This window comes from Barbus barbus, assembly GCF_936440315.1.
Source record: "Barbus barbus genome assembly, chromosome: 20".
Taxonomy (NCBI): Eukaryota; Metazoa; Chordata; class Actinopteri; order Cypriniformes; family Cyprinidae; genus Barbus; species Barbus barbus.
The window spans coordinates 11,320,538-11,335,719 of NC_136748.1; the positions used below are offsets into that span (position 1 = coordinate 11,320,538).

At 36.8% G+C, this 15,182-nt stretch overlaps 1 protein-coding gene across 1 annotated transcript; it reads right to left on the reverse strand.

Moving 5' to 3' along the window:
- Positions 1–649: 649 nt before the first annotated feature.
- Positions 650–15,132, reverse strand: LOC306886702 (transmembrane protein 62-like). The gene is made up of 14 exons (XM_079444028.1): positions 14,778–15,132; positions 13,290–13,401; positions 13,059–13,196; positions 11,096–11,141; positions 10,814–10,955; positions 10,608–10,732; positions 9,349–9,471; positions 9,028–9,183; positions 8,681–8,840; positions 7,355–7,468; positions 6,826–6,910; positions 6,638–6,733; positions 4,071–4,189; positions 650–3,997 (listed from the first exon to the last, which is right to left on the reverse strand). Exons 1-14 carry the CDS (start codon positions 14,970–14,972, stop codon positions 3,677–3,679), a joined length of 1,932 nt encoding a protein of 643 aa, XP_079300154.1. The 5' UTR covers positions 14,973–15,132; the 3' UTR covers positions 650–3,676.
- Positions 15,133–15,182: the final 50 nt, after the last annotated feature.

A 15,182-nucleotide genomic window follows, 5' to 3' on the forward strand; every position in this document is an offset into this window, starting at 1 on the left:
GAAGAATTCTGGTAATCAAACAGTCGATGGTCCCCATTGACTTCCATAGTATTTCTTTCCCTTCTCTGGAAGTCAATGGGGACCAACAGGTTCTTCAAAATATCTTTGGTATTGAACATAAATATTTAATGACATGAGGGTAAATGATGACAAAATTATTATTTTTGGGTAAACTATTCCTTTAATTTAAAATAAATGTCAATTTACTTATAAAATAAGTGTCAATTTTAAAATAAATTTAGTGTCAGTTTTGGTAATAAAAAGATAGTTTCAAGTATTTGGGGAAGAAGTCCCTTATGTTCACCAAGATAATTTATTTGATCAAAAATACAGTAAAAACAGTAATATTGTGATATATTTTTATGATTTAAAATAACGGTTTCCATTTTTAAATGTCATTTATTCCTGTGATGGCAAATCAGATTTTTCAGCAGTCATTACTCCAGTGTCACATGATCCTTCAGAAATCATTCTAATATGCATATTTGCTGCTCAGGAAACATTAATTTTTATTATCAAGCTTAAAAACAGTTGTGCAGCTTAATATTTTTGTGGAAACGGAGATGCATTTTTTTCAGGATTTTCTTTTCCTAAATTATTTTAAGATATGAAAGTCTTGCCTTTACATGAAAAAGAAACAACAAAACGTCACAATATGAAACCCCTTTACTTTGTTGTACATAAATGCAGCCAGATAAATCAATTCCAATGCAAGATGATTCAGAGTTGCAGAAACATGACAAATATAAATTGAGGTCATTGCATGTGGGAAAACAACATTGTCAGTTATAAAACAGAATAAAGAATCTATTTTTTTGGACGTATTTTGTGGTGAAGCCCACTTTTAAAATGAATTCTGATTAAATTCCAAGTAAATATGTATTCATTGTTCGCACAAAAGAAATGTGAACAGCACTTTCCGACATGAGTGGAACTACAAAAGCCACGTAACCCAGAATGCCCATAAAACAGTGCAGAACAACTGGAAGGAATATACATTACAATATCAATGTGGATGGATACAATAACATAATTAAAAAATGAAATACAGTAATTAAAAACAAAATCACATTTAAGCAGATATTTCATCATCAAACATTCAAAGTCCTATCGGTTCACCACAAATCTAGATTATCATAACGAGTAAATGTGGAATCTTCTAAAAAGGTTTGTTTTCACCATCATGTGCCTTAAAACTGCAACAAAACTCTTTCAAAATAACATTCAGGGCATTGAAAGACAAACTAGAAAAGCCTATTGTTCAAGTCTTTACTTTCCTGAGAGACAACAGAGACCTTGAGTGACCTGAAACAACAGGAATGTCAGTGAATCCACCAGAAACTCTTGTCACAGCTCTTTCTGTCACCTGTCAAGTGCATTATGAGGGCAAAAAAAGACAGACCTCAACGACAACACAGAGTTTCTTTTCAAACTAACTGATGGCCATTGTGTCCTTAGGTTGTTTGTGTGGTCTGCAACTGTGAAAACCAACTATAAAAGAGCTGCTTCACAACATTTCTCTAATAAACATGTAACAGAATTGTGCACATTTGATTATTTCCATGTGTTCAGTGTCTTCTTCAATATGCTACATTGGGATGTTCCCTTCAGCAGTCCAACATATCGGTCTTTAAACTTCAGCATGAGTTGAAGTGGTCATTATTAAGTGTATTAACTGTGACTGTGCAACAATGTTCTACATTCATGCTCATCTATACATAGTGGTTTCGTCCTTTGGAATATGTAAAATCAGTTAATTGTTGTTCAAAATGAAGTTCTTGCACTGTAAGACAGTGGATAAAACTTACAGTCGTGCAGGGAAGAGGCCACACCAACACCTATTATACAGCTCTTCGAAATACTTAAAGGGTTAGTTCATTATCCTCATGTCATTCCAAACCCTTTCGTTCATCTTTGAAACACAAAGATGTTTTTAATGATTACTGAAAGATTTCTCTCTCCATTGAAAATCCATTCCAAAAAACCTTTCCTGCTTCGAAAAGTTAGTTTTTTTCCTCATGCATCAAGCAAGTATGGTTGGCTCTTCATTTGTGTTTCGAAGATGAACGAAAGTCCTACAGGTTTGGAAGCAATTGAGTAACTGATGGCGTTCCATTTTTGGGTGAACTATCCCTTTAATTCTGACATATTCTCGTCAATGTTGGCATTCTGTGTCAAATATTTTTGTACAACGAATGCTAAATTATACAACTGAATATTGTCCAACGCACTTTCTAGTCCCTTTTATCATGATGCAGTTTTCTTCTAGCAATAAAAAAAATAAAAATGCATGATATATAAAACCCATTTAAAAAAAATCAAAGCATACTGCTATTGTGAATTCACATAAGCTACGATTCAATTAAATATATCTGCATTATTTAGGTTGCATAAGTGCATGCCAGAGCGGTTCAGTTCACAGTAAATGCTGCTCCACACAAACGGTTATCATTTGCATGCGTGGAGCATCTCAAGCTCCATTTCTGCATACTGCTGAGTTTGGGTTTATTATAACGTTCATCTGGGAATGCAATGTGTGCCATTTCATCAGATTTGTAAGGTAAATCATTTATAAACTTATGCATTTATGTAAGTTATGCATTTTAACAGTTTTGTTCAAGAAAACCATATGATTACTTGCTTTTCCTCATTGCTATTATACAGTAGTCAACATTTGAAGTGGATCAAAAAAGTTCAAAGTTGTCCTAAGACAAGAACGCATTTTGGTTTTAGGACAACTTTGATTAAAGGTTTTTGATCCACTTCAAATGTTGACTAGTGTGTATATATATATTTTAAGTAATTTTAAAGGCTATTGTTCGCTTAGGTCTATTTTTTTTACTATAAAAAATTCATTACAATAATCTGATTACTCGATTAATCATCAGAATAATCGACCGATTACTTGACTATCAAAATAATCGTTAGTGACAGCCCTAGAGCGAAACTGATATTGGTCCTCCAAGAGCAGGATTGGACACCCCTGGTCTAATCTGATTGGCCGAGCAGCGTTCCATACACAGTTTAAGTCTGAGTGATGCTTGGTGACATGCAAACTTGATGCTTTGGCTTCTTTTGAAACTGCTTTCATTGGTGGATAAAATAATTTATAGCCAATAATGACCAGCTTCATCCCTTATATTATCCTTCACATATTATACCTTGTCTACAGGTGTAAAAAATTATATCCCCTCTTTACAGTGTCGTTTATATGCATTAAAACAATACGAGTATTCATATTGACTGATCAGTGGCAGTTTCATGCAGAAACATTAAGAATATCAGTCTTATTCCTTTCTTGATTGCTCCTCACAAATAAAAACAAACATAATTTGACTAGTACTGTACATAATGTGCAGTTTATCAAAATAATAGGTATGCTTAACCACACACATCTGGACTTCAACACTGCTTGGGTTCACAACGGTGGGAACTGGCTATAAAAAACTACCAACGTGTCTTGGTATCAAAGGAGGATCAGAAGCAGGTTTGAAACGGCTCCGTCATCCACGTGTGATGCCATCATCGCTCCATATTAACTAAAGACTATTTTCTCTATCCTAATGTGTAGTGACAATGGTTGGAAATCCGGTGACCGTGAAGATAGCACTGAATGGAGGGAAGAGCTTGGCACAAAACAACGATACAGGTGAAGGCCTCTCTTCAGCGGTCACCGTCACGACGGCCGGTTGGTCTTGCTGCCACCGGAGAAGTTAGGAGGTGTTCCCCACCATGCCCTGTACACCAACAGCAGACCCATGAACAGGGCCCAGGTACGTACGGGAGAGAGGAAGAAGGCCAGCGGCCCGTAGGTCTCCAGCAGGAAGTAGCAAGAATAGGCCTGCCAAATCATGAGGACCAGCATGCCTATGTGCATCGCCAGAGTCCTCCAGTGGCTGCCCGGCCAACGGAAATGCGAGCGGAAGCTGGTGCCGCGACACCTGTGGTGAAGACTCCAGCAGAGGTAATAAGTGAGAGGCATATTGAAGAAGAGCACCTGTGGATGACAGACAGCATGTTACGACTCGGCCGTTACGATCAGTATGATCTGCACCTAGATCTTGAATTACCTGTATGACTCCCACAACATAGCTAAGACTGCCTTCAAGGAAATGGCCATCCACAAACACGCCAAAAGCAAAGCCGACTCCATTGTGTCCATCAATAACTTCCCCAATGAACCATGGACCTGAAAAACCAGAAGACAAAATGCACTGTTCTTTCTTCACAGTAATCATGTTGTGACCGAGTTCATCCTGGCACATCCTCGATTCAATTCAAGTACTCAATTTAAAAAAATAATCCTCGACTGCATTTTGCCCATGTCGACTAACCGGAAAAGTGGCGCATTCCCTGGAGAAGAATCCATAAAACACATTATTAGACCGTTTTCCAAGGCTCCATAATGTATTACCGGGGGAAGTCGTGGCCTAATGGTTAGTGAGTCAGCCTTGTAATCCAAAGGTTGCGGGTTCGAGTCTCCGGCCGGCAGGGATTGTAGGTGGGGGGAGTGAATGTCCAGCGCTCTCTCCACCCTCAATACCACGACTGAGGTGCCCTTGAGCAAGGCACCAAACCCCCAACTGCTCCCCGGGCGCTGCAGCATAAAATGGCTGCCCACTGCTCCGGGTGTGTGTTCACGGTGTGTGTGTGTTCACTGCTGTGTGTGTGTTCACTGCTGTGTGTGTGCACGCGTGATGGGTTAAATGCAGAGCACGAATTCCGAGTATGGGTCACCATACTTGGCTGAATGTCACTTCACTTCACTATTAAACTAGTGCCGCCAAACGATTAATCGCATCCAAAATAAAAGTTTTTGTTAATATAATATATGCACGTGTGCTGTGTATATTTAATATATGTGCTTTAATTATTTATACGTGTGTAACTGTCTTGTAACGGCTCTGTTCGCAGTAAATGCTGCTCCACAGAAATCATTTACATGTGTAGAGCGTCTCAAACTCCATCTCTGCATATTGTTATGAGTTTGGGTTTTTTTATAACGTTCATCGGGGAATGTACCTTGTGCCATTTCATCAGATTTGTAAGGTAAATAATTTATAAACTTATAAAAACACGAGAATTTTTAATGTCCCTACACTGGCTTCCTGTCAAGTATAGGATTGATTTTAAAATGTTATTATTTGTTTACAAAGCCCTCAATAACCTGGCTCCTCAATACTTAACCGATTTGTTGCTTCTGTATACCCCGTCTAGAACCTTGAGATCATGTGACCTTGGCCTACTCAGTCCCTAGAGTTAAACTTAAAAATGGTGGTGATTGCACCTTTGTTACTGCGTGACCGAAGCTTTGAAATAGCCTTCCTCCTTTTATCAGACGTGCCCCATCTATTAGTATTTTTAAATCTTATCTGAAGACATATTTTTTCACCCTGGCTTATAAGACTCCTTAGTATGTTTCCTGGGGTTTTTACTGTTCTCTGTTGATTTTATTTATCTGTTGATTTCCTTGTTCCTCTTTTATTTTATTTGGGTTTTATTCTTTATAAAGCACTTTGGTCAACCTCAGTTGTGTTTAAATGTGCTCTATAAATAAACGTTGTTGTTGTTGAGAATACATCACTATCTTTCTCATTATGCTAACTGTCAATTGTGAAATTACAGCGGCTGTAGCATTTCTGTTGTAAAGAAATGACCAAATATTAAAGATTAAGCAGACACTTGAATTAAATGATGTTTAGTCAACATTAAACAAGGATTTGATCACGCAGTGAAGTGTAAAAACAATCATTTGTTATAATGAGCAATGTACGTTAGTTCTATTGTTTATAATACATTTATGTTAACAGTTTTGTTTAATAAAATCACATGATTACTTGCTTTTGATACTGTATTTGAACTAATTATTATTGCCTCATTGCTATTATATATGTACTTTAAGTCATTTTAAAGGCTATTATTCACTTAGCTCTATTTTTATTACTACAAAAAAAAATCATAATTATCTGATTACTCGATTAATCGTCAGAATAATTAACCAATTACTCGATTAAATGTGAGAATAATAGACTAATTACTCGATTACCTAAATAATCGTTAGTGACAGCCCTACTTCAGACTCTCCTATGGATTTTGTACATGAAAATTGGTATTTGCTTATCTAGATGTTTGCATAATAGTCTTAGGCATGTAAAAAAAACTGTTTTTAATTTTCTTTTTGCTCAAAAATGACCCGGACCAAACATGAGGGTTAAAACTCGCTCATTTAGACTGGCTGAGAATATCGATTGGTATATTTACCGTTGCTCTCATGTCTGTTATTGGTTACAATGCTCAAAAAAAGAAGAAAAAGCTGTAAATATGCATATTTTGCTGCAACAGAAGTTGACCTGTATTGAATACTGTAATTGGCACTTTCACAATTTTTTTTTTAAATAGTTTATGAGATTACCTATGCAGCCTTAAGATCAAGGGTTGGTTACGGATATTCATAAAAACTAAGAGGCAATTATCTATAATATAATAATTGTGTCACTCATTCTCTCTTCTGAATGGTCAGATGGAAAAAAATACTCTCTGTATAAAAGAAGATTACAGGCCTTCTGCAGTGGTTGTTTAAGTCATTTTGTTCCATCAATTCCATCAACTGTTCAAGTGGTGTCAGGCGGTGACTTACCTAATGCTGTACACAGGTTGAACAGCAGCAGAGAATAGAAGAACGTGTTGCTTTTACTGACAAGATGCAGAGACATCCACGCTTGAGAAGACAATCCTGATGGATTATAAGAGTATATAGTGTCTAGTGTCAATTATGCTCATGAAGACCATTTATATTCAGTTATAATGATAGGACAACAGAAATACCTCTTATAGAAGATACGGGCATAAATCTGAAGAGCACAAGCCCAGCAAGGTTTAGTAATACTATGCCCACAAAGGCAATCCGTGCCTGTGGGAACACACACACACACAGTCATTGAGATGCATATAATATTCATAAACGGTAAACTATTAACTATATATGTTTTATGTACTTTTGTGGTAAATGTGTTTTATGTAGAGATTTTATTGTTGTATTCTTATCCCAGACACAGACTTACAATCTTAAAAAAATGCACTTTAATATATTAATTATTCCATGTTTAAATCTATGATCATTTAAAGTGATAGTACACCCAAAAAGGAAAATTCAGTCATTAATTACTCATAAAAATACCTTAATTTGTGTTCCGAAGATGAACAAAGGTCTTACGGGTTTGGAACGACATGAGGATGAGTAATTAACAACAGAATTTTCATTTTATCCCATTAACTGAAGAGTGAAGTAAACAGCTATTTCAATATTTATTATGAGATCAATTTTTCACGATGACTTTGTTTCATTTTTTTATACCAGTATGTAGTGGTCTGTAAGGAGGATGAAGGACTGCATGAAGCCGAAGCTGGGAGTGAGGTCTTTCTCCAATGTAAACAGCTGCTCTTGCACTTTTGAGCGACCTGCAGAGTCCTGGGACAGGGAGAGAGAGAACAAGTGAGAGAAGCTCACACTGTGCCATTTTCTTAAAGTAATAATACAACCATTTCTATATATTTAAAGGGGTCATATGACGTTGCTAAAAATAACATTACTTTGTGTATTTGGTGTAATGCAATGCGTTTATGCGGTTCAAGGTTAACAAAACACGTCGATTTTTAAAAAGCTCATCGTTCTGAGAAGCGACGAGTGCTCTGATTGGCCAGCTATCCAGTGTGTTGTGATTGGCCAAATACCTCAAGCGCGAGACGGAAATGTTACGCCCCTCACCGTATTGTGATGCCGTGTCGTGGCGCGACATGATGATTCAAACTCACGTTTGAATCATCCGTAGCAGAAACTTACTTACAGGCTGTGAGTCAGAAGCGCCAGACTGTCCTTGCAAAATTAGAATTGCCCCACTTTATAGAAACAGCCGTTGTGCAAGCCAGCATTGTAGGCTTCTCTTCCAGGTTCAGGAAATAGTCCTCCGTAAAATGCACTGCACACACTCTAATATTTGGGTTGAATTATTCTGGAACAGTGCTTTAAATACAACTAAACCACTGATTTCTAGTTGTGTCCTATTTTGGAAGCCCAAACAAAGTACTTTCGCTTTCACCACGAAACACAGTGTCTCCAGGACATGACATCGGCGGCAGCAACAATACTACAGCGAGAATAATAGTTCTGCCTTCTTTCATTGCGTATACATTTGGGCGGTGTTATGCAAATCTCCCCACATCGTGACGTAGACATGAGGGGGTGTGTTTTAATGAGCTGTTTTAGGGGGGCATGGCAGAGTCTTAACTTTTATAGAGAATATCTCTTTGGTTTTGAGACATTAGTCTTTGCAACTTCAGGGATCTTATCTATGCACAAACAGCTTGTAACACTCCAAAGAGAAAGGAATATGGCCCCTTTAAATAAACAATTGCTATGCAGTTGCTAAGGTTCTGAGTGGTTTAACCACGTTGCTCTGTGGTTTTAAGCATGTTGTTGTTCTGTTTTCTGGTTGGTTGCTGAAGTCCATCTGGTCTCCAGATATTACTCTTACAAAGTCTACAGGACCAGGCAGAATTTGTTTGTCCAACTGTTTAGAAGAGCAACAGCACACCTCTTCTAAATAAGCCACATGATTTGAAGAACGAGTGACAAGTGATGTTTAATACAAGAGCAAAATTATTTGTTCAAATCATTACCCACCTCCACGTTAACTCTGATAGTGTGCAGTCCAGTAGTGTATAGCGTTGGGTCCCACTGCAGCACGTATAAAGGACCCCCTGCGCTAAACGCTTTTCCCAGTGAAACTCCATCCACATTCACATGCACAGCTGTGATTGGAGATTCAGAAAAAGCCAGGAGCCTATAGGACCAACACACGGCACATTGAGCAATTAGTGCAACCTCAAACTATGACATTCTCCGTAGGACAGAACAAGACAAGCATGCGGGGAATAAACATAAATGTGAGGTTTGGATGAGAGACGATAATGTTTCATAACGTCTACGTCTGAGCGCTTGAAGGTTCAAGAGGACAGACACAGAGACACCTGATGTGCGTGGAACTGCGGATACGACCCAGAGGCTCCACTCCTGGGTGCAGGTACTGGGCGTCTTTGGGATTGGTGATCAGCACAGCTGGCCAGTCCTCAAACTTCACGTCAGTGAAACTAAGCAGGTCATGGTCGAAAGCCAATATCCTGTACCTGGACCAAGGGAGAACTTCGTGTCACTGCATTTTTATTAGAACTAGGGCACAACGATATGTCTTCCTCATATATCAGCTGTTGTTCTTGTATTTGCTAACAATCAGCTATATATACATCATGCAGCATTCCCTTGAGCGTGGGCCTCGTTCTTTGTGAACTTACCTGCGGTTGTCCATCCAGTCTCCCAGCTCTAACTCCAGCGTGCCTCCTTGATGTCGACTGTGCAGTACCGGCATGAAGCCTCCTAGTGTATGTAGATGCCCACACAAATACGCCACAGCAGTACTGTAAAAAACAATGGACAAAATTTGAGATTCAGCAGAATATGATGAATATTATAAGATGCAATCTAATGCCGCTTGTTAGCTCTTTAGCATTATTCTCTACAAGTGTTTAACAGCACTGAATATGACATTATTATTACAGCATTTCAGACCAGAATTCATGCTAGAGAATCTTGTTCTATGGTTTAGATGTAGGTCAGATGGCCAAGTAGACATCGGATTTAGAATGACATTTGAAAAGTGGCCCAAATCGAGTCGCAGCCTCAGATGGCACAGTCACAGGCCATCCACAGGTCAATGACTGATTCTGATTCATACTGCACACACAAATCGTATGTCCTTTTCCGGATTTGCAACATAGAGGGAGTTTTTTTTAAATCACAAAGAAACTAGTGGCTACAAGGTTTAAATAAACACTGGAAAGTTTAACAGGTTAATAAATTAATTAATACAAAAGTTAGCAAATAAATGTATACGTATATATAAACACACACACATAGACTCTGATATGGTCTATATACGGTCTATCTATAACAAAGTCTATGTCTATTTTTGTTTTTCTTGTGTTTTAAGAAATTAATACATTCATGAAGGATGCATTAAATTGATCAACAGTGACTAAAGACTTTTACATTGTTTCAAAAGATTGCTACCTCAAACAAAATGCTGTTCTTTGGAAAGTATCAAAGAATATATCAGTTTCGACAAAAAATATTAAGCAGCTTTTAATAAGAATTGTTTTAAGTGTTTTTAAAATGAAAAAATGCAAAATATATTAGTATAACAGTTAAAAATCGTATCGACCCCAACATTTTGAACAGTAGTCTTTTTTAAAATAAATACATAATTTAAATTATTGTATTATAGTTTTTATATGGACTAAACCTCACAAACTCTATATATATTTTAAGTTGTTTTCGAATGTTTTCAGTATAGTCATATATAGAAATTTGGCACTGTCATTTTTTTTTTTTATATATAATCTAATTTCAGATAAACCAACCCCTAACAGAACAGTCGTTGGTCACTTTAGATGCTGGTCACATGCTCTCTTCCTGTCTAAGTGGCCCGTTATTGGTGGTCAGTGGGGAAAAATGTCACATTGGTTGACAGTGTCACTGCAAGATTTTTCCAAACCTCATGAGCTCTCGGATTCCAGGGAAGGGGGAGATGACAGTAGATGTGGTATAATGTCCAAACCAGATGGACTTGTTACTGCTCAGACTCTCCTCTCTAAAGGTCGCCAACATGTCCATCTGAGTCTATGAGGAACATCACATTTCAGCCCAAGGGAAAAGTTGTCATCACATTTACATAAGCAAAACTAAAATAATCTCTCCTACCTGACTGATAACTCCATAGAAGTTATAGGGTCGTTTGGGTCCAGGGGTCAGAGTGGCATCGGCACAAATGAAAGAGTAGTTCCCAAAAGGAGTTCTGTGTATGTAGTGGAAGGATCCAACTTTCTGATTGGCAGAGTATTTCCTAAGCATTCAGGAATGGAGATAAGACAAAATTTCGTCCCAATAAGACCATTAAATGTGCATTAAAAAAAAACTTTAATATCTGAACCTTCTTGGAACTTTATAGCCATTATGTTCTGCATTAGTAATATTTGTACAGACCTGTAAAAATTGTTCACGCTCTCCAGTGAAATAATATTAAAGGCATCTGAGGAGACAAGAAGAATATATAAATCAAGATTTCCTGGAAATGGAAGAAGAGCGTGGACAAAATAACTGATAATGGAGCTCTTATTACATGTCTGGCAGCTTTCGTAATGTAACACCAGTTACAGGACCTGTGGGGAAATGGGATAATGGGAATAGAGGAAAAATGATATGCGAGCTATGGGAGTTCATTAGAGATGTTCATTAGCCTCCACCAAAGTCGATGCAGTCTTCATAGCTAAATATTAATATAATAATATCAGTTGAAACACAGCTGCTGCACAAAGAGATTTATGTGTATTTAATCTGTTCAAAGTAAATCTCATTGGTCCAAATTCTTCTCCATTTCACTGCATATTAAACATTAAATGTGTTTTGATTGGCTGTGAGTCTGTTGCGATGCAATGCATTTTGTTTTAGCGTGGATTTGTCATTGGAAACTTAACGTGTCACACCCAGCTGATTGTAAAAAGAGATTTGAAGGGATATATGCCAGTAGAGCTATGGCGAAATATAATTCTTACAGTATGACTTAAATTGTAGTCTGTTTCTCACGCAAAGCTATCAAATAGCTGCTGAAGACTTGAAATGTAGTGCATGTGTACTTTTATGGCATATTTTTGAGGTTTTACAGTCTGATTCAGCAACCAATTATATGGAAAAGAGCAACATGAACATTCATCTAAATATCTCCTTTTGTGTTTGACAGACAAAGAAAAATCATGTAGGTTTGGAATGTGTATCCGAGCATCAAATTAATAACTTAATCTTAAATAAAAATGATTACGGTTGCCATTCTAACAAAGTGAAATGAAATAAGTTGAAGTACTCAAATTATTCAAAATTAAATAAAAAAATTATTTAAAGCTAAATAGAAATATTAAAAAAAACTAACAAAATGACAAAAGCACACAACTAAATTATTAAAACTTTAACAATAAAATGAAAACTGAAAATAAAAATAAATCCAAAATATGTATAAATACTATAACGGTATATAAATAATACTAAAATAATGCAAAAATTTCATTTTTGGGTGAACTATTCTTTTAAATCAGGACAGGAAACTGGAAGAGTAATGATAAACATCCTCATAATTGCAAAGTTGTTATTAATTCACTAAAGTTTGTTCTGTCGCACAACAAGCCGGCAATATCTTGTTTAATAGAGCTGGGCTTCATTCAAGTCATTAGTGTGACATAAGAGTGTCCAGCTGTCTTCACTCAATTGTTTTATTGCCAACAGACACTGGGACAAAGGCAAACAATTATTTGTCCCAGACCAACAGTGACGTGCAAAGAGGAAGTTTATTTCTGCTCTTTATTTAGCTCCCCCACCCAAACCTTCAGATGCTTTCATAATGATTTCAGGAGGCAACTGTCATTAGCAAACAAAGATAAAGTGTGTCATTTTTGTCATGTTAAAATATTTTTTCCCCATCCCACTGTAATATGCAACTATAAGTGGGCTCCATTCATAAAGTATGTAAACACTTTGAGCCTGACACAGCAATTCTGGCTCAACCAATGGTGTGATTTTGGGGCGGGGCTATCTGTTTCACTGACCTATGGCAGACAAGTGATCAACACAATTTTATTTCATCGTGCAACTATTTTACATTTTGGTGAATTGGTGGCTAATTCGTATGAATTCATACAAACTCATTTGTAATTTTTTGTACAATCTGCTTCTGCATTTGTTTTATGTTTAAAGGTGGATTTTCATACTTACGTTTTTCTAAAAATCTTTCTAAAAACTTTCATATGCTTCACATCATACAAATTCATTTAAAAAAAAAAAATCACTTCAAATTTGGGTTGGAGTGTTTGGGTAAACCTGTTTGACAATGATCAATATTTTCAAAACTCCAGCCCTCGAAAATCCTCATTTAAAATAATAATAATAAAATAATAATCACCATGGTTTCCTCGAATGTCAATCCATTTAGTCCGTTCCAGCACTCGGGATCTTTTAAGGATGTTGTGGTAGGCCTGCCACTCCACTTCATGTTGAAGAGAGCCCATTTTACTCTCAGTCTTTGCATCTGTTAAGTCCCCTGTTACATAAAGTAAAAATGTTGGTTTATGTTGCATGTATGTATAAAATCTAATTTGACTATGTATACAGTAAGTAATGTATGGCAGCTCACCTGTGGCCAGCACAAGATCAGGTTTTATCACATCAATAGTGTCACTACAGAACTTTTCGAAGTCTGGGATGCGCCTGGGATCGCGGAAACGACTGATATGGATGTCAGAAACCTGCACAGAGGAATCAGCATGTTTAGAAATCAGCTATAATGAGGTTTCACACAGGCCTGTTCGTAGTTAACACAGAGTGTTGGAAATCTCACACATAAAACTGGCCTATTTATAGAGCAAGTGTCACTGGCATATTAGAGGAGGCATCAGTACACAGCTGAAGGTTTCATGTTTTATCATTCAAACTATGACACTAGGGCTTTATGCACACTGTATATGCATATCTGATGTGACAAGCTTTTTGTTTCCAGGATGTTGTACATACTGTAGATTAAAAAAAATACCAAATGGTCTCAATATATGTTAATAAAACTGTAATTTTAGTGCACAAATATTTCTAAGCAGATGAATTAAAGAATGATGCTATATTCATACATATATAATTTTTATGACAAATAATTGGTGTGATAGTTTACTTTTTTTTTTAAATGTTTTACAAATTATGAAAGTGTACATTATTATGAATCAAAGAAATGTTTTAAATCATAGTTTCTAGTACAGTATAGTGTTGGGGAGGATTAAGCACACACATATTAATTAAGTCTTCCATTTGAAATAAAAAGAACTATTGCATGCGTCTTTACAGATCAAATCAGACTCATATTTGAAGAACCAATTATTAACTTTCCTCTTTGGCCTTTCCACATGTTAGACAGCTTTACACACTTTTAGTTAATATATTAACAAATATGTGCCTCAAAAATAATTTTACTTTTTTTTTTTTTTTATTCAACCCCTAACACAATTATTATTTTTTTTGACAGTACAATTTTGCAAAAGGACTAGGAGATTCATGTGTGAAATATGCATGAACTAAAATTGTAGCTCTAAAATTTTCACGGATCATTAACTAACAGCTAAACAACACAGTTATTGTAAAATAATATATATATATATATAAATAAAACTTAAAATAAATTACATATTATAAAATACCTTTTGCCAAAGTTGTGTCCCAACATTCTTTAAATATTTGTGTTATTCTATCACAAATATAAATACTGAATGTATAATAAAATATATTTTTGTACCCCATTAAAAACATTCCATTAGTGGAAAAACCTCTTGTAGGTCCACCCAATATTTTGTATTAAGAGTTACATATTAATATTTATCAATGAAATCAGTATACTACTGCTTGATTACAATAGACTAATCACTGGAAGTATGTGACGTGTGTCCTCAAGAAGAAGAAAAAAAGTGCTTTCAATTTTTGTAGCACATAAACACCATATTACATTCATTTAATGTCTCGTCGTGACCATAACCAATTTATTGAAGATTCATGGTTATATACAATACAGCTAAACTATACAAATCAATGACATGACAGACTAATGACAGTGTGACAGGTTTTTAATGACCTCTCTGCTCACCTGCAGAAACCAGAACACAGCGTCCAGCTGCCCGCCGGGGTACGGGCCAGTCTCTCTGGGCTGGAGTACACTGCGCTTCGGGTGCCAGGCGCTGTCATAGCTGTCAAACAGCCAGGAAGTGAAGCAGGCGAGCAGCAGCCCAACAATGACCAGAGCCGCGAACAGCCGGAGCATCCTGCCGAAATCACGCTGCATTCACCGAGATCCCGTCAAGCGCTTCTCTTCTTCATGCTGGAGGATACTAATGGGGGTTGGGGGATTCAGACAGCCTTACATCCTCAGACACAGCCGCAATGGACAAGCAAATCAGCACGCTGTAATCGCCAACATCATCCATTAGAAACTTCCGGGTGGCAGGATCCGGTTCGAAGGGGGCGGGGCTATGCTGTTGTCTTGACCCGGAAG

What these genes read in the sequence shown, in the direction of transcription:
- LOC306886702 (XM_079444028.1), bottom strand. Translation starts at nt 14,972, where the DNA reads ATGCAGCGTGATTTCGGCAGGATGCTCCGGCTGTTCGCGGCTCTGGTC. An exon ending in TGATCTTGTGCTGGCCACAG is followed by an intron (nt 13,197 to 13,289) that starts GTGAGCTGCCAT and finishes TTTATGTAACAG; the next exon opens with GGGACTTAACAGATGCAAAG. An exon ending in CAACCTGTGTACAGCATTAG is followed by an intron (nt 4,190 to 6,637) that starts GTAAGTCACCGC and finishes CTGGTTTTTCAG; the next exon opens with GTCCATGGTTCATTGGGGAA.